Source organism: Syngnathoides biaculeatus, chromosome 4 (genome assembly GCF_019802595.1).
Source record: "Syngnathoides biaculeatus isolate LvHL_M chromosome 4, ASM1980259v1, whole genome shotgun sequence".
Classification (NCBI taxonomy): Eukaryota; Metazoa; Chordata; class Actinopteri; order Syngnathiformes; family Syngnathidae; genus Syngnathoides; species Syngnathoides biaculeatus.
Window position 1 is genome coordinate 25,649,591 of NC_084643.1, and position 26,877 is coordinate 25,676,467.

At 41.4% G+C, this 26,877-nt stretch overlaps 2 protein-coding genes across 3 annotated transcripts; one reads left to right on the top strand and one right to left on the bottom strand.

Moving 5' to 3' along the window:
- Positions 1-127: 127 nt before the first annotated feature.
- Positions 128-14,696, bottom strand: zgc:152968 (uncharacterized protein LOC564848 homolog). Of its 2 annotated transcripts, none has more exons than XM_061817955.1 (17): positions 14,318-14,696; positions 12,810-13,315; positions 11,270-11,761; positions 11,050-11,157; positions 9,288-9,549; positions 8,650-8,954; positions 7,952-8,089; positions 7,755-7,869; positions 7,622-7,690; positions 6,720-6,857; positions 6,516-6,629; positions 6,258-6,331; positions 6,089-6,193; positions 3,530-3,645; positions 3,334-3,472; positions 734-854; positions 128-602 (listed from the first exon to the last, which is right to left on the bottom strand). In XM_061817955.1, the coding sequence occupies exons 1-17, from the start codon at positions 14,484-14,486 to the stop codon at positions 517-519; spliced, it is 3,057 nt and encodes a 1,018-aa protein (XP_061673939.1). In that variant the 5' UTR covers positions 14,487-14,696; the 3' UTR covers positions 128-516. The 2 variants fall into 2 exon arrangements, with proteins under 2 accessions (XP_061673939.1, XP_061673940.1); XM_061817956.1 differs by lacking the exon at positions 14,318-14,696 and adding an exon at positions 13,822-13,954.
- A 25-nt stretch (positions 14,697-14,721) lies between these two features.
- On the top strand, positions 14,722-26,784 carry poli (polymerase (DNA directed) iota). Its single transcript, XM_061817957.1, has 10 exons — positions 14,722-14,936; positions 15,036-15,155; positions 17,642-17,806; positions 18,949-19,086; positions 20,681-20,923; positions 21,054-21,232; positions 21,289-21,380; positions 23,114-23,244; positions 23,588-23,796; positions 25,065-26,784. The coding sequence occupies exons 1-10, from the start codon at positions 14,852-14,854 to the stop codon at positions 25,503-25,505; spliced, it is 1,803 nt and encodes a 600-aa protein (XP_061673941.1). The 5' UTR covers positions 14,722-14,851; the 3' UTR covers positions 25,506-26,784.
- Positions 26,785-26,877: the final 93 nt, after the last annotated feature.

Here is a 26,877-nt window from a genome sequence, read left to right on the forward strand (position 1 = left end):
AGGAAACACTTTCTTCTGAATGGTGCAGCATAAAGCATTAAAGTTACACTGTATGATCTAGATCCACATATATCGGTGTACCTCATGTTGTGGACTCTTGGCCAATCAATGTATAGACCACAATGTGTTGAGTAGCAGTATTGTAACAAAATATTTTAATATGGTGGAAATCACAATCGAACTCACCTGCATGCATGACATTCAGAATCTGTAACCAATCACAAACATCACGGGTGTGGCCTAATATGCATTGCAACCCTGGGAGCTCATCAAATGTTCTTTGGCCAACTCAAACAGACAAACAAAAATATATAAATATTTAACTGAACCATTGCTAACAACAAAAATTGAGGAGACCACCCACTTCAGGCATATCCTCATTCATAGTCAAACACTATTTCAGTTCTTAAACTGGCAAACAAAGTTAAAAAAAAAAAAAAAAAAATTCATATGCATCACAATTTTTTTGTATGTATATAACTATGCAATGGAAGTTCATTGTTGTTCTTATTTCCATCATTTTTTGACTTTGCCTTCTTTGCACTTCAGCAGCATGAGCTCCATGCAGGCAGCGGCATCCTCCGCTGTGTCATGACCGCAGGCTGAGAGAAACAAGAGTTTTAGACGGACACAAAACACCATTTTGTCACCAATCTGGCTCTACACTGCTGAGTCCTCTTTTATAGAGAACAAGATGTTGTTCCCTAAGAGGCTGCGTCCGGGAAAGACGCACCACTATCTTGAATGATCCTGGTCAGGTACTCTGCCGTGAGGCTGTTGAGGTTCAGCTTGTGTGGGGGCCCCAGGCGGTGGGGGAAGACCACTGCCGTGTCCACCACCATGCCGTGGAGTAACTACAAGTAGAGAGCAACAAAGCACCCTGTAGCACTAAATTTCTTACAGCAGCATCAGCTCGTATGCACTACTTACAAAAATGAGAGTCAACTTTGGGATCAAATTTGAGGTTGAGGCAAAAGTGCATTTTAACTTTTACAGGTAAACTTAATTTGACCAGTTCTAAAAACAAATGTGCAGATGTTGAAGCTTTCAACACAACTTGCAGGTCTTGAACAAGTAGCTGAGGAGCAAAATGCACGACAGGTGTTTGATCCATCATTCAATGCATTTGAACATTCTCTTCTGCACCTTTCTGTGACTCTTCCAGTTTCTATGCAACAACCTACTGAACATACTAAGCCTTGTGGCCACTTCTCTCTGGGAAAAAAACATTTACGATCAATTGCTGGGAATCATCTTGGTCTCAGGATGTCAAATGTTATAACGTGATTTAAAAAAAAAAAAAAAAAAAAAAAAAAAAAAAGAAGAAGACTTTAAATAAATGAACCAGGAAATACATTTGTCCTTTCATGGATCAAACGCCTGTTGGGGATTTTGCCATTCAGGTTCTGGTTAGAGGGGGAGAGCAAAGTACAAAAAAAACATGCTTAATGAACCAAACCTTTGGTGATTAATGTATTATAATGAATGGAAAATAAATTAGCTGCTGGATTCACTCCAATATATATGACCAAGGCAGGTTAATCAAAAAATATGAACTCAGGTTGACCTTCCAATTGCATAAGTCAAAATATTTACTTTGGCTTGTTGAGCACCATGATTACAAATAGAGGTCAATATGCTGAAATGTTGACCTGATAAGAGCTCAGGACTATATGGGGAGGTCAAAAATGGCCAACTTCATTCCAGCAACTTTCAGACTTTTCATTGTGACTAGCACGGGTGGTAAACTGACTGTAATGTCTTGACCAGTGGTGGCACCAGGACAGTTCACATTTGAATAGTTATGCTAAAGTAAGGTACAAAATAACGACTGGGGAAATCCCATCATCTTCTTTCCACCAAGCAGTAGAGTTCAGTATGCAGTTATAGGTATTACTTAGGTGAAATAAACCTTGCTAAACCACTTCTTAGCATAATATTGCCGCTGTAAAAACAGTAGTAGAGTCCTCAAAGGGAAAATCCTAGACTTGGATGTCACCAAATAATTAATAGACTTGCTCTTGTCACCCCTTCTCCTCCTGACACCATTTTGTCGCCGCTCCTCATTTGTGGAGACCAAATACACTGGACCTGTACTGCTTTGTGGAATATGAGCTCAAATTTTGGTATACAGCTCATGCATTCTTCTCATCTTTGACAGCAACACTGAAATAGCAATAATCTTCACAAATCTTATACTGCAGCTTCTCCAGCATTGGCTCTCGCAGAAAAATCCTCCCCCCATGCTTGAAAAAGGTCAGGGTCTTAGTTCATATAAACTGCTTTGTCCAAACCAAAAAAAGTAATGCACTCATAGCCACTCCTATGGCTAACAAAATGAACACTGTATGATCTTGTGGTATGGGGAATCTGCGTCTTTAGCAACAATTAGCACTCCAGCACTGACATTGGGCCAAGCTACATTGTGTGCATCCATCTGTATTTGTTTCTCTGCATTTCTCCATTATCCTCCCATTTGTTTTAAAGTCTACTTTTACTTGAAAAAAAATGTAATGTGGCTGTAGTATCGTTTTGTATTACACCAGAATCCCTAGACCTCCCGCTATCTGCATTTATGTAAAGCCACTACTTGCAGAATTATAGCACACACGATTTTTGATAGTCTCGACAAACATGTCAAAGTTAGGACTAAGCAGCATTTAAATACAAGCACAGGTGGCACAAGTTGGCAAAATGCTGTTTTTCCCCATTTGATTTTTTTGTAATTGTGGCCTACAAGAATTGTTCATAAAAATAATGTTATTAGGTATTATTAAACCTGTAACTGAGCCAAAAAAAAAAGTAATGTCATGTAATTAGGGGGGAAAAAAATACAGTGCGGAGAAATAATGTCCAGTTCGTTCTTCATGGATTCCAGATGTAAAATTGCTATCCGCCGGGAGAAGTTGGATCTCTAAGGATTTACTGTATTTGTTTTGGTTCAATAGACGGTTGTCAACTAATCAAATTCAATTTGTAATTTGTGAGACTATAACACTATTTCAGAATAACAATTGGATTGTTATGCCGAAGTCATTTTTTACTGTTAACACTAATAACGAATCAGGATTTAGAGAGCAAGTGTGAGTCAAAGTGCGTGTGTATAAACACACACACCTTGACTCAGTTAATGCTGGGAAATACTGACGTAGTACACTGTGCTCAGATTTCTGGTTAGGCACCTGTTGTAGGAACACTGCAAATCCTAGTAGTGGGAAAGCTACTTTGTTTGGTGAAAAAATTAAACCTACTTGCACAAGATGAGGGAAAAAAAAAAAAAAAAAAAAAAAGTTAAAAATAAATAAATAAAATTGCAGTAAAAGCTTCCGTCACCTTCAGGGCACAAAGATCGGTTTCGAGGCCATGCCCGATCAGAACAGTGTCAGCGCTGATGAAGCTCAATAAGGTCTTCTGCACTTCCACAAGAGATATGTGGTTGCCCCTCACATCCTGCTCACTGATGCCTGAAAATCTGCACAAGGAATTATGTCACCAGCCTCCCATATGCTTTTCTGGATAAGCTTGTTACCTGGTGTTGTAGTCGATGACCTCGTTATGCGGCTTGACAAACGTGTCAAAGATCACTTGGAGGCTTGAATCCACGACAGTCAATCGTAACAGCTCCAATCCGTGAATTGTGTAACACTGAGAAAACGAAGGGCAGGTGCTTCGCTCAGTAGAAACAATTTAGCTTTCCACCAAACTCTCGAAACTCCAAGAACTATGACCGTCATCTTTTTCCTGCCTCACTTCACATTGTCGTGATGCAATTTCAAATGTGTCATGTTTCACATATAGCAATAATGTAATAAAGGCACCTGACCCCTACCATTAATAATTGACAACAGCACTAACAAAAAAAGAAAAAAAGTCTATTAATAGTTTAAACCACAAATGACTATCTCAAAACACTTTCCTGTCGCATTAAATTCATCTTACAACATAGCATAAAAAAAAAAAAAAAACACGAAAAGAAAAAGCTTACCATATTTTTCAAACTATAAGTCAGTTTTTTCATAGTTTGGCTGGGGGTGCGACTTATATGTGAAATTATTTACACATTACATCCGCCCTTCCATTTTCCGAGTTATTTTATTTAGTCGGTTATTTTCACACTGACAACCGAAAGAGGGCGCTCTAGGCCCGTATATCTGTACCTGCTACTTCTGAAAATTCAGCATTTCAACATTAGCTGTAACTAATAACTGAGAAGGACTGAACAAAAATGCCATTGAAGAGGTAATCATATCCTGCAGATTATTTTAAATAACATGATGTTGCTAAGCAATGATGACAAAAGTACTTATAATTAATGCGATTAATTAATTAGTGCTTCATATGTTGTTAGATTAAGCTTCATGCAGGCGTTGAGCCTTACGTCTGTTTATCGTGACCGTAATTCAATTTGATTTGCAGTTATGATGGTGTGACGGTGAACGGTTCTGGCCGACAAAGGCATGTATTTTAATTGTTTGATTTTCTTTTTATGCAAAGTTGGCAAAATGTTTATTGGCAACAAAGGACAAATGCTTTGCATACTCCCCAGCTGTGAATGTAGACACACACCAAAACCCTCGCTTCTACACAAAGGCTGTCCATTCTTGTTGAAAACTTCGGTACTCATATTTTTCTTTTTGAGGGACCTTTGTCAAAACCTTTTCCATAATTAGTTGTTCCGACACAATCGGCATTCGACCCAAAGCCTGTGAACTACGGCAACCCCACTCGGACAAACCTTCTCTGTATCACTTGTGTTGCCCACACGACAGAAATCACATGCACAGTATGTCTTTATGAGGGCTCCTCGAGCCATATGCAACCACCAAAAAAAGCCAGGTATGGCTCGTGAGCCATAGGTTCCCAACCCCTGCTGTGGGATCAGTGGATGACGGATGGAGAGCACATCCCCCATGCAACTTGCTGTGAAGTCATTGGATGGCTCGACAAAGTGTGGGCTTCCGTGACAACCAAAACCATCCCGTTGGGATTCAGAAAGGCTGGAATTGGCTAGTTGTAACTGACTATGAGTCTGACATAAGTGACGTAGGAGAGGAAGAGTTGCATTTTCTACCTCCAGAGTTAGCGGAGTTGAAAAGTGACACAGAGGATAAAGATTTCATTGGATTTTAGTTACCGGGTATTTGGAGTGACACGGATGGTTTTGGTAAACTTCTTATTTATGCTATAGTTATCGGAATAACTCTTAATATGTTAACATACCAGGCATGTTATCAGTTGTGTCGTGTAACATAAGCATACCGTTCAACCTGTTGTTGTCTCTATTCTATTTTTATTGTACGTTGTTCGCCATTTGAATTTTAAATGTCATGTCTGGTCTTTGTGTTAGATTTTATCAAATAAATTTCCCCCAAAAATGCAATTTATACTCCAGTGCAGAGTCCGGAAAATACGGTACAAATTATTTTATTTCCTTAAAGTGCATCCGAAGCATTGGTGGCCATGCCACAAAGACTCCCCATAACAACGCTGGTTAAACATAGCTTCTCCTCAACACACAAAGCTAATTTTTCAGCAGCGGTGGCTAGTGATATGGACATCTGCCTCAGGGGGGGCACTCATTTCACCCCACCTTGATGATCACACAATGGGGCGCATCGATTGTTTTTACCCGGTGAATCATCATCATCAGTGGCAATTTGCTGAAGTGAACAGGAAAGTCTTAACTTTGCACAGACAGCAAACAAAATGAAAATGGAGATTACTCTCCTTGCTCGGTGCACACTCACTGATGATACTGATACTTCAGTCTATGGAGGCGGCCAGTCTAAATGAGCTATATTAGTCAAGGAATGATAAGGACATGGACACCCAAGGTACATTACAAATTCATGGGTGAGAGCTTCTGCCAACTTGTAAGCCATGATGTCAATTGTAATTCTGGGCAAAAAGCATATGATACATGACAGACTATGGTAAATAAACCCAAATGCATGTTTTGGGAATACAGGAGAAATGGTGCGTATGCAGAGAATAGATTTAGTGTTATAGGATTCAATTCTTCGCTATAATACAAAAAGCAATCAATGTTTTGATACTAGAGTGAAGAACAGAAGTGAACGAAAGTCACCAATTCACAGTTGAGCGCGTAGACTCCTGGACAGCTGGTATTTCCAGGTTGACTGGAGATGGTCGCCACATATCCATCCATGGCGAGGGAATCATGAACGTGCAACTGTAGCAGACGAGATAGCTTCATAAAAGTGGTTCACCAAATCTTTTGACACCTTGTGCCTCACCTTAAAGATTTGGCAACCAGGCGCTCCAATGACTCCCTGGCAGCAGCTGTAGCGAGTCTCCACCCCACCAGGCACTGTGGAAGTTACACACAGCATCAAATCATTTCATATTGTCAAACATCGGTCATACTGCAGGGGTTGTGGAAACGTTTAGGGACCAGGGATGCCATATATATGAGTTTTTTTTTTTTTTTTTTTTTTTAAATTGGATAAATACAAACTTTTAGAGACCCTGATATGATAATGTAAATACTGTACCTCTTTTCTCCACTCCTTTCCCATAGTGATAGTTGCACTCCTCTGTGCGGATGTGTTTGCCGGTTTTGTTGACAGAGTACGTGGCACCACACCGACAGCAAATTCTCTTGAGGGCTATTCGGAGAAACGGCATCATGAAGATTCTATACATGCAGCTAAAGTGCGTCCACTGGTGACACCAATAGTCACTACGTGTCTGCTTACGGTCGTTGGTGCCCTTCTTGTTTTCCAAAATGACAGCGAACCCGGGTTTCTCGGGGTGCTGGATAGGATAATTATTCATAATCAGCTGCTCCTCAGTCAGAATGTAATCCCTCAAAATCTCATACAAAGAACAGTCATCTGCCAGGGAAAAGGACATATTTGAGAGTGCCTGCCACCCAATCAATTGAAGTGTGAAATTACATGACTCGGTCAGTGGTCTTCTTGGAAGCTGAGGCTACCTTTCCCAATTTACATCATACCGCCCCCACACGGAGTTTTCTCCTAAGAATTGGGTATGTGGTAATGTGTCCACTGCATGTACCACATCCAAGGATTCACTCCACTAGGAGTGACAAATTGTTTTCATTGATAACCACGTGGATGCCCTCGGAAAGCAAATTATGCACTACACTAATTGACAGCAGGTTGCCGACTTTAGAGGTAAAAGTTCATCCCCTGCTTTTACAGTCTTGATGGGCACTTATTTGTTTTAGTTTTTCGGTAGAAACCACTGGCATCCTTAAAGCCCCTAAGCAGCGCCTTCTGTCATTTTAACGAAAGCGGTAGCTGCAATGGGCGAAGCTGTGATTTGCCTATTTCAGGGAGGCTTCAAACAGCACAAGTATTCTGCAATTATTGGACCGTAAAGTATTTTGACAAAAGTATGTCACACATTAAGAACCCAGGGTACTGTTTCATGCTGGGTGTATGTTATGTTTACTGCCGCCATCTAGTGGCAACTGGGAAATGCAGTTCACTGGCACCTCAGATTGTTTGCGACAACATATTTAAACAAAAATAAATAAAAGTGATAGTGCCTTTCCCCGAAAACTCAAGTCAAGGCACCACTGTACAACATTCATAATAAGTGTGATTAATATGAACAGTAAAGTGACACGCACCATTTTCTTTGAGCTTCTTCCGGTTGAGTGGAATATTTCCTTTGTGGTTTTTACAGTTGAGTTTCTCATCTAGACCATAAAAAAATTCAGTGAAGAAAATGCAATTCACGCTTCACCTCCGAGTGTTTCTCACCACTAGAAATGACGGAATTATGCTTTTTGAGCCTCTTCAGTGCATTCACAGCGACACTGAGATACTTCAGTTTGTTTACACTGCGATTGTAAACTGCTTTCTCCTCTGCCAGGGCCTGTTCATCATCACAGGACAAGCAAAAATCCTTTTGAGACCTTGTAACAGAGAATCTCATTCACAGTGAGTGTTGGGATCACCTTTCTGAAGGCCTCGTCAACGTCGGCGCTGGTGTCGAGCAACGCCTCCGTGAACTGAGTTACGTATCGCTGTCTGATGTCATGGGGCACTTTGGCCCCCTCGCATTGCTGCTTTGCTTTTCGTTTAGGGACTCCTGGCTTTTCGCAGAAAAATATAACTATTAAGCACCTTAAATAAAGAGCGAGCTAATGTTGCCTTCTCAAAATGTTTGGTTGTCGTCTTCAATGTTAGAAAAGTTAAGCCAGCTAATGATAATTGAAACGAATGCCTGGTTTTGTTTTTTTTTCAGAATTCATAGAGAATGTTTAAATGTTAGAAGCTAGTGGGCTTTGGGCTGGCACAACAACAAAATTTTTGGAGCTGACAACAAGTCTCCAAATAAGACCAGTGATGGGGAATATCTCTTTGATTTTGGTCCATTGTACTTGTGAATGCTCCCTGGTTCACACACCATGTTGTTGTTGGCCCTGGTTTTTCTGCCATAAAAGTCCCCAAGAGCTCATTCAAGATCAACTGAGGGTGACTTTACCGCTCATAGCTTTTTTACATTGCATTGCCATTCACTCATGTCAGTTCAAAAAAGTAACAACCCCATTTTGATTTTGTAGAAAGTACAGCTCCGTTTTTAAAATTAGGGAGGAAAAGGAAACTAAGTACACTACAAATATTTGTACTTTTACTTCTCATCACTGCATACCTTAATTACAGCTGCTTGGCTGGATGTGTTACTAGAGGCGGTTGAAAGTGCCAACGCAGAGGGGTGGGATGGTTTCCGTGCGGTGGCGGGAATGAGCAGTGGGGCGGTGGAGCGATACTTTTGTTCTGACACTTTTGCAGGCTTTGCATTGATGGAGGCCAGGCCCAAATGAGTTATTGGGGTGAGAACAGACGTGACAACGCTGGAGGTAGAGGTGATGGGCACTGTACCCTGAGGGAGTATCAGGCGGAGGTTTTCGCCCACATTAAGGACTGCAGAGCCAAGAGGTACGTAGTTGATGTATGCTGGAAGATAAGGTGGAAAATGAAATTAGCTCTGTGTTCAGATTTTCTGGAGCGTCCAGATGAGTAACTAGTTCCAACATAGAAAATGAATTGAGGCAGCGTTTCCCCAATGCTTGACCTGAAGCATATTTTACATTGTGGGGAGGAATGTCACAGGAGATTTTTTTTTTTTACATTAAATCTCCACAAATGAGTACAATGCAGCTCTCAAGTTATGAAGAAAATACACACACATGCTTGAGGGATCTATTTTAAATGTAATAAAGTTCTCACATATGGTTCCTTGCCGGATAAAATGCAGTAGATAATTGATAAAACAATGTTAACCATTACATTGAGTAGCAGGTGAAGCGTTGAGCGCTGTTACAGGAGGCAGAGAGAGGATGGACTGTCTTTCTTGCTCCTTCTGAATGTTGGACGAAAGGAATGCTTGGCCTCCTTTGAAGGTGTCTGTCAAAATGGCCGCCTTCTGTTGAACCTGGTGAACCCTAGACACGGAAGCGGCAGCAGCAGGCCGAGAGGTATGGGATGAAGTCACTGGTCCTTGCAGCGGAACAAGAATAAGAGGCTGTGGTCTCCTTTTCGTCACTGGGACCTGTTGATTCACAACGTCACCTTCCAATGTAAACTGATGCAAAGTCACAAAATGATGAAAGTACATTGGTTTAAGAAGAAAAAAAAAAAAAAAAAAAAAAAAAAAGGCTCAGAATTGCTTGTAATGAATGGTTTAAACAATAAAAGCATCGGTAGTTTGACATAAAGGTGATCCAATTTGAGCTTTTTCCCCAGAGGTCTGAGCTATCTTAATCAATCTTGAGTTTCATAAAAGTGGGAATATATATATATTTTTTTTCAAGCAGGGAAACACCTCACGTATAGGTGACGATTAATGATTACTGCACAGGTGTACCTTTGGTTGGCCACAATAAAATGGCCACTTACGAATGTTCAGTTTTACCTCATACTACTACTATACAAAAAAATAAAACTGCATATTTTCAAATGGGTTTTAGTGTGGGCAATCCAAGGATTTTTCAGATGTTAAATGATTATCTGTTACCATCCCACCCGAAGATTTAAAAATAAATAAATAAATAGAAAATAAAACACTGTTCGAACACCTCCAACAAGGAGGTCCAACATTTCTGAGGTGCAGTAAACTTAGTTTTTTGGGATAATCAATTTCATTGTTGGGCTTTTACTGTGAATGCATGACTTTAAAAGCCAACAAAAATGTTTCCCAACTGTCGAAGAAGAGACCAGAAGTGGGACCTTTGCAAAATGAAAATGTCCCAGTTAATAAAGATTTGCACTGGAAAATTGCAGTCTGGTGAATGCAATTATACAAATGACATTGGGAAACTTCCTGATTGGCTAAATTCCAATTCAGACATTCATGACATGTGAATAGTAATCTGCTTTCTCCACACCATTTTTGGACGTAAAATTGAAAATATTTCATGTTGTTAGCACCAATTGTTTCTAACTTCTTTATTGGGGCAAATTTACGGTTAACACAACCCATATAATAGGATACCCTTTATGTAAGGATATAAATCTGACTCTCATCCTTGGTTGGAAAAATCATGACAAAAGCGGCACAATTTTTTTTTTTTTTTTGTCTACCAGGCCGATAGGCTTTTTCATACCACACAGTCAACAAATTAATTCATTGTCTTTGTGCTGGGAGGGCACAAGGATGGAAAGCAATGTCGGATTGCAGGGTGACACGGAAAGTGGAAGTGTGCCGCAACGTTTAATTCGAGAGTGGCATCACGGTCACATCAAAATGCGCATCCAATAGGCCAGCGGCTGGCAGATTAATTTCAGAGCGCTAACAACAACGGACAAACCACTGGCAAAAACTTCAATAAGTCGCCACTGTGAACAGTATATGACTCCAAATGTTATTTTAAATTACAGTACCCTTAAGATTAAAATAAGTTAAAAAAATTAAAAAGTACACCGCTTCGTTAGTTGAGATGCACGTTGACATACTTGTTTGATGTGACTACTTTCTTATTTGGACAGGGTTCTTGTGGAGATTTACAAAACACAGAAAACCATGAATAAGCAAACATGTGTAGGGTACAACCTCTGTATTTTTGGAGTCATGCGCAATCCTCCTCTTTGCAGGCACTTCTTGCGGTTTAACTATTGAGATGACAGGTACGTCGGGTTTCACCACATCCACAGGTTCCATCTAGCAAGAGATTTAAAATTTTTTAGGTCCACATCTTTATCAAGTTTCACCAAGAACTACTGACTACATCTGAGATTTTCACAGATTTCAAATGGATCTTGATAAAACTTACAGACACCTCTGGCTCCTCCTGACTGGTGCTCTCCTGGTTGTTGGCCTCCATGAAGATACGATAGCACTCCTCTGTAGTGTCACTAACAGACGGGTCTATGTCAAGCTCTTGTTCCTTATCCTCGTCGGAGCTGGAACTGATGACAATGACGGCATCACTGGACGTTTTCCAAGAAAGATCCTTTTTGGGAGATGAGACGACTTCTGGCTGGAGATGACTGTTGTCTGGGACTGTCTGGGTCTCTGCTGGGTCCTGATGGCTGAGGGGTGTAGTGCAGTCCTTTTTCTTGAGTGCATGGAAATCTGTGGTTCGCTGTGTCACCTTGACACAAATCAGTTTGTCGTCCACATCCAAATTCTTATGCTGACCCATTTCAAACTCAGCAGACTGAAAACAGACTTCAGAAGTGGGACTCTTTCCATGTGGGCCTTCAACGCACCCTGTCAGGTCAATCACACTTGCAGATCCTTCACAGTCTTTGTTCCTTGCCACCTGCAGAATGGAGGATGCTAAAAGTAAAGGTATTCAAGAACTTCCAATTTACAGCCGATTTAACAACTCATTTCCTAAACCGGGAGACAAGATGCAGGCAATCCGTGCTCAATGTTTTACCTATGAATAAGAGTATTTTTTAAGGCTAATAAAGACCTTCATTTAGTCAATCTCAGGGATTCAGTGGGTTGTTCAAGATTAACATGTTGTGCGGTGTATCCATTCTAATCTGTGCAATGCATAGTAAAGGTTACATACCTTGTGATAAGGTAATAAGGATGCAAGACAAACTATATAGCACGGTTCAGTTTTATCACGATATTAATCTCACTGTACTATAATTATTGTTATATAGTGGGGAAGCAGTACTGGTGTGACCAAGAGGCAAAAGTAAGAACCGAAATATTTATGCTCTTTGACGTATCTGGAGAAGGTAGACACCAGTTGGCGGAATGTGTCTGGTGTGCTATGTAGCAGAAGAGTCACTGCTAGGATGAAGGGCAAAGTTTACAAAACAGTGGTGAGGCCAGCCATGATGTAGGATTAGAGATGGTGGCACTGAAGAAACAGGAAACAGAACTGGAGGTAGCAGAAATGAAGATGCTGAGGTTCTCGCTTGGTGTGAACAGGGTGGATAGGATTAGAAATGAGCTCATTAGAGGAACAGCCAAAGTTGGATGTTTTGGAGACAAGGTTAGAGAGCGCAGACTTTGATGGTTTGGACATGTTCAGAGGCGAGAGAGTGAGTATGTTGGTAGAAGGGTGCTGAGGATGGATCTGCCAGACAAAAGAGCAAGAAAAGGTTGAGGGATGTTGTGAGGAAGGACATGAAGACTATGGGTATTAGTGAAGAAGATGCACGAGATGGGCTAAGATGGAAAAAGATGACACGCTGTGGTGACCTCTAACGGGACAAGCCAAAAGGAAAAGAAGAATAAAAAGACAACATATCTGGAGAAGGTAGTTTTGATCAGTAAGATGGTGCCCGTTTAGGTAGGCAAGTAAGTTTAAATGTGTGTAGTAGTGTCAGATAATCCAGAAAAATAACCTCGTGTTTTGATCTCATGGGAGTAGTGAGATCACAGAGAGCTTGAGGAGACTTCCTGTCAGGTGAGTCTGGTATGTCAATTATTAGTATGCTGTCATCACAGGAGTCCTCTTGTGTCTCCAGGGAAGGAGGGCAGCATTGCTCCACCTGATTGTTGTCTGGCTTTTTTTCACCCTGGTGCACACACTTCCCTTTTAGCTCGTCACCAGACTTGTTGGACCTGAATTCAGCCATGAAGTTGGACATGGGATCGTATTCCAAGTCTGTCCTTGGCTTGGAGTTGTCAAGCACATACTTCCCAGATTGGGAGGGTTCTCCACACCAACCTCTATTTGCATTTTCACCTTCTGCCTGAGGGGGGGAGACATCTGCAGCGTGATACCGTGACAGCCGCCTTCGCTCCTGCTCTACTTCATACTTGGCCGTTTCAATCTTCTTGTTGATACGCTCGAGCTCTTGGATGGACTCATCCCTGGCGTCATGTACAATGTGCGTAGCATACGAGACTGGGAAACACAGATGGTAAAGAGATGGTAAAGTACTCACACCAAGCCTGGGTGTGCCTTGTGGGCTCTTGTATGAATGCAGAGAAAAATGCCAATACGTTTCTTATTTGAGACAAAATATGATGTTTAAACAGGCCATTTTCAGATTTTTCCAAATGCGGAGTCTGCTCAGACCATCTCATTCCAGGGCACACAGAGAGCAAGTGACCCGTCAGATTTACTACAAACTTCACTGAAAACAAAAATAATATCTAGTCGATACAGTTTTAAATCATGTCTGAATTATATGAATGCATGATTTAAGACACCAAAATGGAAGAACAATTCAGTCATTATCAGAACCACAGATAATCTTGGAATTAATTTTTGAAAAAGTGAAAGTGCTTTCCCAAAAACGTTATACAACGGGAAATAAGGATAACCTTGGGCGAAAAGATAGGAAAGCATAATTTTGCCACAAAGAAAATGGCGGCTGGTTTTCTGAATTCAACGCTGTATTCTCTTACAATTTGTCGGAATAATGCACTTGAAAGTACATCTGCGACTGTGTCATGCTTGACCAATAGAAAATGTTTAAATTAGTTTAGTGTGTGGGAGATATAAAATTAGAGAAACTGTTCCCCATAAACCCGCAATTAAAGGGGGGACGGGTCCCTGGAGTTTGTGACACTTGCTACAACTAGTCGCAGATTCGCCAATTAATATAATCAAAGTCGGAAAAAACATTACTAATGGTCGTTTGTCAACTTAAATACATATTTAAAAACAAAATCGTACTTTTGTAGAAATCCGAAAATTGTTTCAACAAGTTTAATAAACCCTTGCTTGACCACCAATTCAACTTTCTTTCCCTTGTCCTATCTCAAACTCAATTAATGGAATCCGAATTATTAAACTGCTTAGTTGGTTACTGTGGATGTTTTTTACTTTACTTTATTTTTAATCCCCAGTCGTTTAAAAATGACATTAGAGCCTTAGACGAAACGCACACCTGCCGCTCACCTGTTCCGTCGAACGGCGTTAATAACGACCAAGACGAAGAAAATTGCGAAGTGCAGTCATGCAAACGTCGCCCGTCCTCGGCATGCATGTACCAACAATGGGGTCGTTTACAGCATCGGTTGGGGAACGGACAAGGTAGCCGAGCGAAGAGACCAGACGAAGGGAACATCGCCGCTCTAGCACGCGGTTGCGGGGGTTGTGGTGGGGGGGCTGACGTATCCGGGACTGGGACTCACGTTGCCACTAGTCTCTTATATAGCCGTCGGTGGACGGCGGACAGCAGTTTGAAAATAATTCACTTACACATTTTTAACCAATTTGTTGTTAAGACGCGTACACGGTTTCAATTTTAGCACTAGAAAGTCAGGTTGGTTTTGTTGAATGCTTTGTAGTAAGGTTCTCCTGTCGAAAGACGGCGCTGTTTTTGAACGCAACATTAGTTTCTTGCTCTGTGGTTTGTTACGCCCCCTGTCAAAACGCTAGCAAAAACATCGTCATCTTCAATGTTAAGGGTAATATAACTTTTTTTTAACAATGGAAAGCAGCGAGGAGGAAATAGAGAATGAAACTGAGTGGAAACAACATTTGATGGATTCCCCGCTTGCCCGTCAAGTATTTGGTAAAGTAGCGTCACTACAAACTAATTAAAACTACAGTAATCGTAATTTCGATGCAAATAAATGCTCACGTGTACGTGATGTTTTTATGACAACTTTAGGATCGAGCCGCAATAAGACGTCGACACCTAGACACAAAGTCATTTTGCATTTTGACTTGGATTGCTTCTATGCCCAGGTGGAAATGATCCGGAACCCAGCATTGAGAGATGTCCCTCTAGGTAACCTTTGTTTTTATTTGGGAAATAACATTAAAAACACCACATTATGAGACATGTATTAAAAATATTTCCTTGATGTCTAGCCAAAACATCGGTGTCATGCTTTCATTAAATTTAGCTGTTTTTACCGCGGCGAACCTGTTTTGCAAATAAGACCAACCTGCCCTCTTCTACTGTGGGGCTGACCCGGAGTACTGTTTTCATTACCATGTCGAGTCGACCTGGGTCGGAACTGCTTGTTTACCCGGTAGAGTAAGAAGAATGGTTAATGTGAACGCCAAACTACACGCTTGTTTAAGACGCATGGATTGGATTTCTGCTGGTGGATGCAGCAGCACTTCCACACTAAACAGATTAATTACACTCCTGAACTTGTGTAGTGGATTTCTGTATGTGGCATCAAATGCAGAAAGCACATCGCAAGACACAAATACCTTGACATTCCCTTGCCCTCCAGTTGGAAAAAAAAAAAATCAGGCCGTATCTGTACATCCAACAACAGTTGGCTTTGACATCAGAATCATCTTTATTGGCCAAGTATGTCAACAAACAAGGAATTTGTCTCTGGTATTTGCAGCCGCCCTACTACAACATACATGTTGAGTACGACAACAGACATTCAATTGACAGAATACTTTCGAGACATCAGGATATTGTGGTAACAGTCACAGAGCAATAAAAGTTTCTAGTAATCTGAAAATGATGGAACAGTTTTTTTTAAACAATTGTGTAAAGGATGACGCGTCCTCTAGCATTTAGAGCAGTTAGAATACTTAATAGACCAATAAACTAGTGCAATGACCATTGTGCTAAGGGTGGCAAGATTTCAAGGAATGTAGGCAGTTTTGAGTGACTACAGTTGTCATGCGGTAATCTGGGCCAATGTTAATTGTACAAATATTGCAACAACTTCTTACTCGATTGTGCAAGTGGTGCAGATGCTACTCGGGCAGAAGAGGCTAATATTGGTCAATAACAGATGTACAGTTGGTGCGGCGTGGTGAGACTAGTACAGTGAGCGCACGAATAATCTACCATAATATTTGGCAGAATGTGACAACAAACTCACTACAAAAAAATGGCACCATGTTGCAGTTGAATTGTATGTTAGCTGCTTAAGATGTTAACTGCAAGAGGGAATAAGCTATTGGAATTCCTGCTTGCTTTGGTTTGCATTGTTTGGTAACACCTGAGGGATGGAACTAGCAGCCACGATGTAAAGGGTCCCAGAGGATCCTGCTGCTTTTGTACTAGTTCGCGTGGTGTTCAAGATCTCAAGGGTGGGTACGGTGGTGCCAAAAATCCTTTCAGGAGTTTGATCGTCCGTTAGAATTTTAGTTTGTCCTTTTTTGTGGCAGTACCAAACCGGATTGAGTTACACAGTAATGATTTGATGACTGCTGTTTAGAACTGTCTTAGCAGCTGTCAGAAAAGGCTGTGATCCTTAAGAGCCACAAGAAGTACATCCTCTGCTGGACTTTTTGAGGATGGAGTTGATGTTTTTCTCACACTTTAATTCAAGGCTTGCTTTATGTGCAGTGACATGTCAGAAGTTGCCAGGATTTGTCAAACCGAATGTCAGTCAATCTCCCCGCATGATCGACATATTGGTCACACCTGAATCAAGCAGCGAGATGGATGATGTCTTTTTTTCTTCGTTTCTTTGTTTTTCTTGGCGCGCAGTCGCGATTGACCTCAATTGCCTGTGCAGATCAACTGGTAGATCGCAATGGACGGATTGGGCACCGCTGCTCTAAAGTTTCGGTTTGTTAAAGTAATTTAATTACAATAAAGCAATTTAATAACATTAACTTGGCATGAAATGTTGATTTGACCTGACTGATTAAAATACAGGATCTGACTAAAGCAGTGATTTCCGAACTTTATGGAGCCAGCCAAAGCACATATTTGACATTTAAAATTCTCATTTCACACCGGCAAAAACGTCACAAAAAATAATTCCAAAACAGTTAACTATAATTTAGAACTCATTTTCAAATGGTTACTTTAAAAATAAGTTTTTTGTTTTGTTTTTAATGTGCCCAAAGTGCAGTGAACACTCTGTAACAACCCAAGATAAATGTACTTGGGGAAATTAATGTGCAATTATACTTTCTATTACGATGGGTCTTTGTGCCATCTTATGGGATTTTATGGTGTTTCAGAAAGCACATTAAAAAAAAAAAGTTTTTCAGTGAATAAACGAGACTGTGAGGGGATAGGATTACAGTGTGTACATTTGGGAACATTTAGAAAGGCTCACTCAGGCACATGTCCCCAACTTGGCTACTCTCTTGAGATTTTTTTACTTGGTTGTGTGATTTCACATTTCACTTGCACTCCTTCGATAAAATATATATACAGGTCACTTTTAAGCAAAAATAGTAAGTTTCTTTCGGCTTGTCCCTTTCGGGGTCGCCACAGCGTGTCATCTCAGATGAACGCACATATATATTTGGCAAAAATAATTGTTCTAATCCCATCAGGTATCCAACAGAAGTACATCATAGTTACATGCAACTATGTGGCAAGGCAGCAGGGTGTCACCAAGTTGATGTCCGTCACCAACGCCAGGGAGAAATGTCCTCAATTGGTGCTCGTGAAAGGAGAAGACCTGACACACTACAGAGAAATGTCCTATCAAGTGACAGGTATGGTGGACATCTCATTAGATAACAAAGCTCAAGGTTCAATGCACATTTTTGAAGTTGCAACAGCTGCTTCATATTTTTGTGTTTAGATTTTTTTCTTCAGGCAGATTACTACATTTTTTTGGCAGGCCTCAATGTTTTAGAAAAGACAAACACTTTCGCAAGTGCGTTTTTCTGGGTGAAAATGTATGCATATTATGGGTTGCTACTGACATCAGTTTTCAAAGATCAACATGAAACTCCAGTCGGAAACACTAGCAACCCAGGCTAAACTGAGGTTTTCCCAAACATTCAACAGTTGTCTTACGATGAAGAGGTTTTATTTCAACATAGTTCCTTGACATTAATTCCCATTTAGATTTCAGAAAGTGCTCAAAACCACAAAATTTAGTTTTTCAGTGAATAGCTACGAATAGGTTCAACAACAAGAAAGAATGGAAAGGATGAATTAGTGAATAGTGTACCACAAACGTGGGAGATTGCTGTACCCTATTTAGTGTTCATTGAGTGACAATTCATATAAGATTAGTGAAAATACTGAATTAGTACCATAATTCCCATCTTACAGAGTGCACCTGGTTAAAAGCCTCACCCAGTACATTTGTAAAGGAAATACCATTTGGTACATACATAGGCCGCAGCCGTGTAAAAGCCACATGTGCCCACATTGAAACCGACATTGAAACAGGAGATATTTGCAACGAAAGATGGTACACAAAGAGTTTAACGCTAGCACCCTTGCGCTATCAGGGCCGGTTAAAAAAAACATACTGGTAAAAATCACAGAGACACGGCAGTAACACACTAGCGAAGCGCTAACAGGGCTGGACCGGTAAAAATGACTTGCTCAGCACATATATTCCACCCGTCTCACTCTTACCTTTTTTCTGCTCGAGTGCCCCCTTGCGGCCGTTCGAAAAAAATGGACAATTTAGCCGTATCACCGCATAAGCCTCAGGGTTTAAAGTGTATCAAAAAAGTCATGGTTTATAGGCCGGAAATTACGGTATATGTTTTGTTACAGTGAGGTGGAATCATGAATGGCTTTATAACAAACATTACACAAAGCCCTGTGTGTACGAACTGTATGTGCTTGTTAACTTTTCCTTGCTTTTCTTTTCCTTTTTTCACCTTCCTACAAGATCTTCTGCTGTCGTTCTGTCCATTGGTCGAGAGGCTTGGCTTCGACGAGAACTTTGTGGACATCACAGAGATGGTAGAGAAACGGCTGTCGTGTACACCGGTCTTCTCATTTCAAGGCCACGTCTATGGCACTTCAAGTACGGCTTGACACAAACTTAAAATTACTTACACTTACTCTCTACATTGTGTCTTTGTAGACCTAGAGAAAGCCTATGACAGAGTACCAAGAGAGGAACTGTGGTACTGCATGCGCAAGTCTGGTGTGGCGGAGAAATATGTATATATGTAATATGTATGAGGGCGGCAGAACAGCAGTGAGGTGCACCGTTGGTGTGTTAGAAGAATTTAAGGTGGAGGTGGGACTTCATCAGAGATCCGCGCTGAGCCCCTTCCTGTTTGCGGTAGTAATGGATAGGCTGACAGATAAGGTTAGACTGGAATCCCCTTGGACTATAATGTTCACAGATGATATTGTGATCTGCAATGAAAGCAGGGAGCAGGTGGAGGAACAATTAGAAAGATGGAGGGATGCACTGGAAAAGAGAGGAATGAAGATTAGTAAAAATAAAGTAAAACAGAATATATGTGCATGAATGTGAGGGGCGGAGGAGGAGGAGTGAAGCTCCAGGGAGAAGAGATAGCAAGGTTGGATGACTTCAAATACTTGGGGTCAAGAATACAAAGCAATGGAGAGTGTGGTAAGGAAGTGAAGAAATGAGTCCAAATGGGGCGGAAGGTGTCTGGTGTTCTATGCGACAGAAGAGTCTCCGCTAGAATGAAGGGCAATGTTTATAAAACAGTGGTGAGGCCGGCCATGATGTACAGATTAGAGACGGTGGCACTGAAGAAACAATGGGAAGCAGAACTGGAGGTAGCGGTAATGAAGATGGTGAGGTTCTCACTTGGAGTGAACAGGTTGGATAGGATTAGAAGGGAGCTCATGAGAGGAACAGCCAAAGTTGGATGTTTTGAAGACAAGGTGAGAGAGAGAGCAGACTTCCATGGTTTGGACATGTTCAGAGGCCAGAGAGTAAGTATTTGGTAGAAGGGTGCTGAGGATGGAGCTGCCAGGCAAAAGAGCGAGAGGAAAACCAAAGAAAAGGTTCATGGATGTTGTGAGGGAGAACATCAGGACAGTGGGTGTTAGAGAAGAAGATGCACGAGATAGACTTGGATGGAAAAAGATACCGCGCTGTGGCGACCCCTAATCGGGACAAGCCGAAAGGGAAAGAAGACGACTTACACTTAATCACCATCAACATATTTACCTACCCACAGTTTTTGGTGTGGATCTTGTCTCCATCCATTTGCTTGCTAGATACAGTATTCTTTGTTGTGCCCTTTCTACAACACCCTAAGATTCCAAAAGATCTAGCCAAAGGAGTTTGTATTCAAATTAGAAATTGGTGTCAACAAAGTCCGTTGAAGTGATACATCTTAACTAAGAGACAAGATTTGTATGTTGGGGAGGAGCTAAGGATCGCCTGGGTATTGGCAATTAGGCAGAGGTTTTGCCGCATTGACATGCACGCTTACTTCAAAACCACATCCTCTATAAACCATTTATTTTTAAGGATAATGTTGCAAGATGAGTTTGAAACAACATTATAATGTTTTGAGAATTTATGATTTGAACAATTCATATAGGAAATTATAAGCCCTTTATGGGGATAGGGCTTGAACTGGGTGATGACTGTACCTTTTTATTCTAAAATGTTTTTTGATGTACAGAAGAAGTTGCAGATGCCAAAGCTAATTATCATCCAGAGTTGGCATTGGGGTCGCACATTGCCGCTGAGCTGAGGGAATCCATCCATGCTAAACTGGGCCTGACTGGTTGTGCTGGTGTCGCCACCAACAAGCTGCTGGCCAAGTTGGTGTCAGGCACCTTCAAGCCCAACCAGCAAACTACCCTGCTACCGGACAACGTTGATGACATCATGGGCAGCCTGAGCAGCGTCCGAAAGATACCAGGTATTAGCATTGATGAGAAAGATGTGAAAGTGGCTGCACAAGAACATACTACAACGTAAAAGTTAAAACAAAAAAGTTATTTTAGTGTAAAAATCAGTTAACGGCATTTGTCAAATTTGTGTATGTTTAGGGGTAGGACATCAAACTGCCAAAAGGCTCCAAGCACTGGGATTGATCTCCGTCAGGGACCTTCAGCTCTTCCCGTTGACTGAGCTGGCAAGAGAGTTGGGCTCTCCGTGCGCGACACGTTTGAAGAATCTATCCTGCGGCGTGGACGATTCTCCCGTCACGCTCACCGGAGCCCCTCAGGTAACAGTGGAACATGTCATTAGTGTGCACCATCAAGGTTAATGACCTGATTTTAGTCTCTCAGTGATGAAGACTCTTTCAAGAAAATGACATCCATGAAAGAAGTAACGGACAAGATTCAGCAGCTCCTTGGCAGCCTGTTGGAGAGGTCAGTCATTTCCTTTCGCTGTTCTCATAGATTTGTTTCCTCTAAGCAGTAAAATGAGATTTGCTTGATAGTTTGTTTTGTAAGGGGAACCTGAAAGCTGAGCTGCCTTTGTTGTAATGACTCTACTGCTATGGGATGCAGTTAAAGTTGACACAAATGTTTACACAACATTATTCAAATGCTAGGTTTTGGGAAAAAAATGAGACCAAGATGAATCATTTTTTTTTTTCCACCAATAATGTGACCTGCAACCTGTGGTCTGCAGATTGTGGCTTGTTTTGTAAGATGTGGCAACAAAAATGTCAGGAAAAGCCTATGATGACCATCCATCCATTTTCTGAGCTTCTTTTCCTCATGAGGTTCGCGGGAGTGCTGGAGCCAACCCTAGTTCTCATCGGGCAGGAGCCAGGGTACACCCTGAACTGTTTGTCATGGAGACAGACAACAGTTGCACTCACAATCACACCAATGGGTAATTTAGAGAGTCCAATTAATGTTGTGTGTTTTTGCGATGTGGAAGGAAACTGGAGTGCCTGGAGAAAACCAACGCAGGCATGGGGAGAACATGAAAACTCAACATAGGCGGGGCTGTGATTTGAACCCAGGTCCTCAGAACTGTGAGGCCAACGCTCTACACCTGCTCCCAGTGCTGCTCTTACTTTGAACAGTTAAACATTATTTGGGCTTTATCAGAGATACTCAAAATGATGGCACGTGTGCTGATTCCAATTGAAGTTTGATTGTACTTGGTTAATCTGAACACGGCCTCATCCCAAGAAATATAATGGTGTTCACACTTGTGCAACTATATTGTCCCAGTTGTTTATTTTTACTTCACGTCAAGGAAAGATTGTATTTTTTCAGTTCTGCTGCAATGGATATCGGTCACATTAATGGTGGAAAAAAATAGTCTCTCCACCATGTCCTGGGTTGTCCCCGGGTTTTCTCTCTCCGGTGGGACATGCCCGGAAGACCTCACCAAGGAGGCGTCCAGGAGGCATCCGAATCAGATGCTCCAGCCACCTCATCTGGCTCCTCTCAATGTGAAGGATTAGCGGCTCGACACTGAGCCCCTCCCGGATGACCGAGCTTCTCACCCTATCTCTAAGGGACAGCCCAGACACCCTGCGGAGGAAACTCATTTAGCTCCGCTTGTATCTTGTTCTTTTAGTCACGACCCACAGCTCATGCCCATAGGTGAGGGCAGGAATGTAGATCAACTGGTAGATTGAGAGCTTCGCCTTTCGACTTAGCTCCCTCTTTACCGCAACGGACCAATACAAAGTCCGCATCACTGCGGACGCTGCACCGATCAGTCTGTCGATCTCCCGCTCCGTTCTTCCCTTACTCGTGAACAAGACCCCAAGATACTTGAACTGCTCCACTTGGGGAAGGATCTCATCCCCGACCTGTAGAGGGCACGCCACCCTTTTCCGAAAAGTCAATTTATTAGAATAAATTAGATATTTGCAAAATTTAATAATCTGGCACAGTACAACAGGAGTATTGATGCCACACAACTGGTATATTCATTAAAAGAAATCTAGTTTTAATAAACCAGTTAATCAACATATTTCCCTCAAGAATGTCTTAAATATTTCACTGTACCCTGCACAGATTCAAAGCCTCCTGTGGCAGGTATAGAAAAGCAACCCCAGAACATAAACAAGTCTCCTTCAATGTTTGTGTTAAAAACGGGACACACAAGAACTCTTCTGTCTTAACATACCCAGGATGCGCAAAGACGGCAGGCAGCCGCAAACCTTCCGCCTCTCTGTCCGGAAGTACTCCGCGAGCAACAAGTGGTACAGTCGGGAGAGCCGGCAGTGTCCTATTCCCAACCACATCAGGCACAAGATCACTGGTGAGAAGAATGCAGTCTCAAGTTGGACAAAAATTGTGTGGAATACAAATCGATATTGCACTGATTCTTCAGCTGCAGTGTTTTTTGCCAATTAGTATTTCTCAGTTTGACCTTTACAGTAGGTGGGTTGGGGGGCTGGGGCAGTTGCCCATCTGCATGAGATGTGACTGCCCCATCAAAAGAGGTTAAAATTAAAGGTTTGCTTTCTCAGACTAAGAACCTTATTGTTTGTAAAACGCATGTCATACAGGAAATGTGAATCAATGAACAATTTGTTGCTCAGTCAACTTGCCCTTGGAGAGGCCTTTGCTCTGATATTCATTTCCTGCGATGTCCATTTTAGCCAGCAGTGACGACACACCGACTGTTCTGCTGTCCTTGGCCATGAAGCTCTTCTCGAAAATGGTAGATACTGCGGTGCCATTCCACCTGACCCTCATCAACGTGTGCTTCAGCAACCTGCAAACCCAAACACCCGCTGCCAGCACCAGGGGCTCCATTACGTCCTTCTTCGCAACCAGTACCTCCCCAAAAACCTCAACTCAAAGCCAGGTAGCACACATAAGTGTCTTTAGTATTACTGTGTTATGATATTAAAATAAAATGGGTTTCATGCTTTAATGTCCTAGAAATATTTTTTCTTCCTGTAATGACTGGGCACCTGTACTCTTTTTTTTTTGGGGCCATTATTCACCATTCGAAAAATAGGGTACATATGTGACTAAAGATGTTCATCCAAAAAAAAAAAAAGTGCCAGACTTCCAGCACCATTATGGAGTACTAAGGCATAGCTCTGCGTCCAAAAACATAGATTTATTTTGTGTCTCTGCTAATTTATTGTTTCAGATGGGGAACACATTAAATGAGGTCCAATTGATTGATTGTCATTTTTAATCAATATACAGTATCTTCGTCTAGAAGGCTAACCTGCCAAGGAGAGATCAATCCACTTGGATTGTCGGAATATAAACCGACACATTGATATAAGAGTACTTACATTTTACATAAGTGCATTAACCGTGTTTTGTGCCTTATTGTTGAACTGGAGGACTTTAGTTAGAATTCTAACACTGGGTGGGTTCTCACTTAGTTTCGTGGCAGTGCTCCTGAAACTGGGCCCCTGTGCTGGATGACTCCTTGGCATTGGGGCTGTCCTCTCATGACCCACAAATGTTCTCTGCAGTGATTATTGAAGCTGTAGTTACTGGATGAATTCTGCTCTTTACCAGAAAATCCTGAAGGAGAATATTCAGCAATCAGTTTATGACTTCAGGCTGAAGCGCACTTGGTTTATGCAGCTGGACAGCAATCCAAAACACCCACAAATCAACCTCGGGGGGGTGGGGGGGCGATTGGCCCAGTCAAAATCTGAACTTGAATCCGATTGAGATGCTGTGGCACGATCTTAAAAAGGGCCACTTGTGGTCAAAAACCAGTGTTGCTGAATTAAAACAATTCTGGATAGGAGGGCAAGCCACAAAACCTTATCTCAACATACTTGCTAGTCAACTCTTAATATCAGTTGTTACTACTGAGGGTGGCCCAACTAGTTATTGGGTTTGAGGTGCAATTAAGGAAAAAAAGAAGAATAAAATCACCATTTAAAAACGCAAATTTATGTTTTCTTGTGTTGTGTCTTTGTGTGATATTTACATTTTATTTGATGATCTTAAACAATAAAGTGGGGAAAATGGTGAAAAATTAATTTGAGAATGCGGCACAAATACTTTTTCACAAATTCAGATTTTAGGCTGAAAATGATGATAATGAAGAAAACCAGAATATGCTGTATCCCTCTTTCAATTTGACTTCCTCTTTAGATTGACGACCCTATGAGAGGAAGTGGGGCAGATGATGGCCTCGGCTCACCCAGCCTGATGATTCCACTCGGCACGGAGAACACCGCCGAAAGCCCGCCCTGTCGTGATGCGGCCTCACGCCAGGCCAGACCCACACAGTGTGCTTCTGTTCCAGCAGAGGCATCCTGGCAGATGACGACATCCCACAGTAGCACATGCTCGGACAGCGGTGACGCTAAAATCTCGGTGACTCATCAATTACCCCCCAGTGTGGACCCTCAGGTGTTTTCCGAGCTGCCGGCCAACCTTCAGATGGAACTGATGAGAGAGTGGGAGCACCAGAGGCCAGTTTTAAAGATTCCTGCCGCTTCCAGGAAGCCTGGGAGAGAAGCCAAAGATAAGAAAGGCAGTGGAACAGCAAGCCAGGCCAACAGTTTGTTAAATTATTTTAAACCTGCTTAGAGAAAACTCCAAATCTTGTCCACTGAATAGTGACTGGGCCCTGCAACAAATTTTAAAAATTTGATTAGTTGCCCTCCCACCTCCAGAAAGTTTTGTCTCGAGAAGCCAAAACATGGTCAAAGAACTGCTTTTGTCTGAATCACGCTCCTCAACTCTTTTTGACAGTTCCTTTGCACCAGATAAGAGCTAAGCACTATTTCCGTTGGAATTAAGCTTTTCAACTCATTTCAAGGTAGTTCCTTGGCACTAAAATGACACAAGGTAGTTGGAAAGCCCCATTTTTTCCTAAATACAGTATCTTCAACTGTCTTTCACATAGCTCCTTGGCACCATGATGCCACAAAATCAAATGTTTATGTTACACATTTAAATGCAACACAAAGCACTTCAGAGGAATTATTTAACTGACAAAAAATGAGAAATACACAGCACAAGAAGTATACCTGAGCCTCCCATTCCACATTTACTGTAAATGCGAAAGCACAACATACACCGACTAAAAGACAGTAGTAGACAGACATAATAAAAATTTAAAAAAGAAAGAACAGTAAAAAAAACCATTAAGATAGGTTGAAAATGAATAGATAAGGGAATTAACTAAACCCACTAGACTAAACCAAGTAGGTGAGTGTTGAGCCTCCACTTAAAAACATCAACAGACTCAATGGGAAATGGCAACAAAGCACTACTCTTTTCTAAATAAAGCTTTTCAACTTTAATGTCGTTACATTGCACCAAGGTGCTACAATATAGTGGGAAAGCACCTGTTTTGCTAGACTTAAGCTCCTTCAACATAGTACTTTGGCACCACAAAACTGAAACGCCTCACCTCACTTCAACTTAGCTGTACTTCCTCAGAACCTATATTTTACAACTGTGCTGCAAACAGTTTTTTTTCTCTCAAAATGAAGGTCCTTAATGATGTCAACATGGTTCATTGGAGGATTAGTTTCTAATTCACTGAGAATTCATGTTGGTACCGCCTGTAATAGTCGACACAGTCAAACCCAAAGCAATGTTTGTGAAATGACAATTAGAATGTAATCTTTTTTTCTATGCAATTATTTGTTTTTCCAACCAAATACAGCCCTCTGGCTTTCATTTTTGGTGACAGTACTGTTTTTCCACCATACTTAACATTTATTGTGGTCAATGCAATAAATGAGCTTCAAATTCCCTACAATAACTCTGCTTAATCACTTTAAGTTCAATGTGACTTTTTTTTATCAGCTTAAGTTCATGTGACGCATTCTGACCCAAATTCCTAATGCATTGTTCTTGAGCAAAATGTTAAATCATTGTTTCAGTTAATAATAATTCTTAGTAGTCTCTCAAAGTGGCAGTGTGTTTTGTTTTGGCTATTTTGGACTAC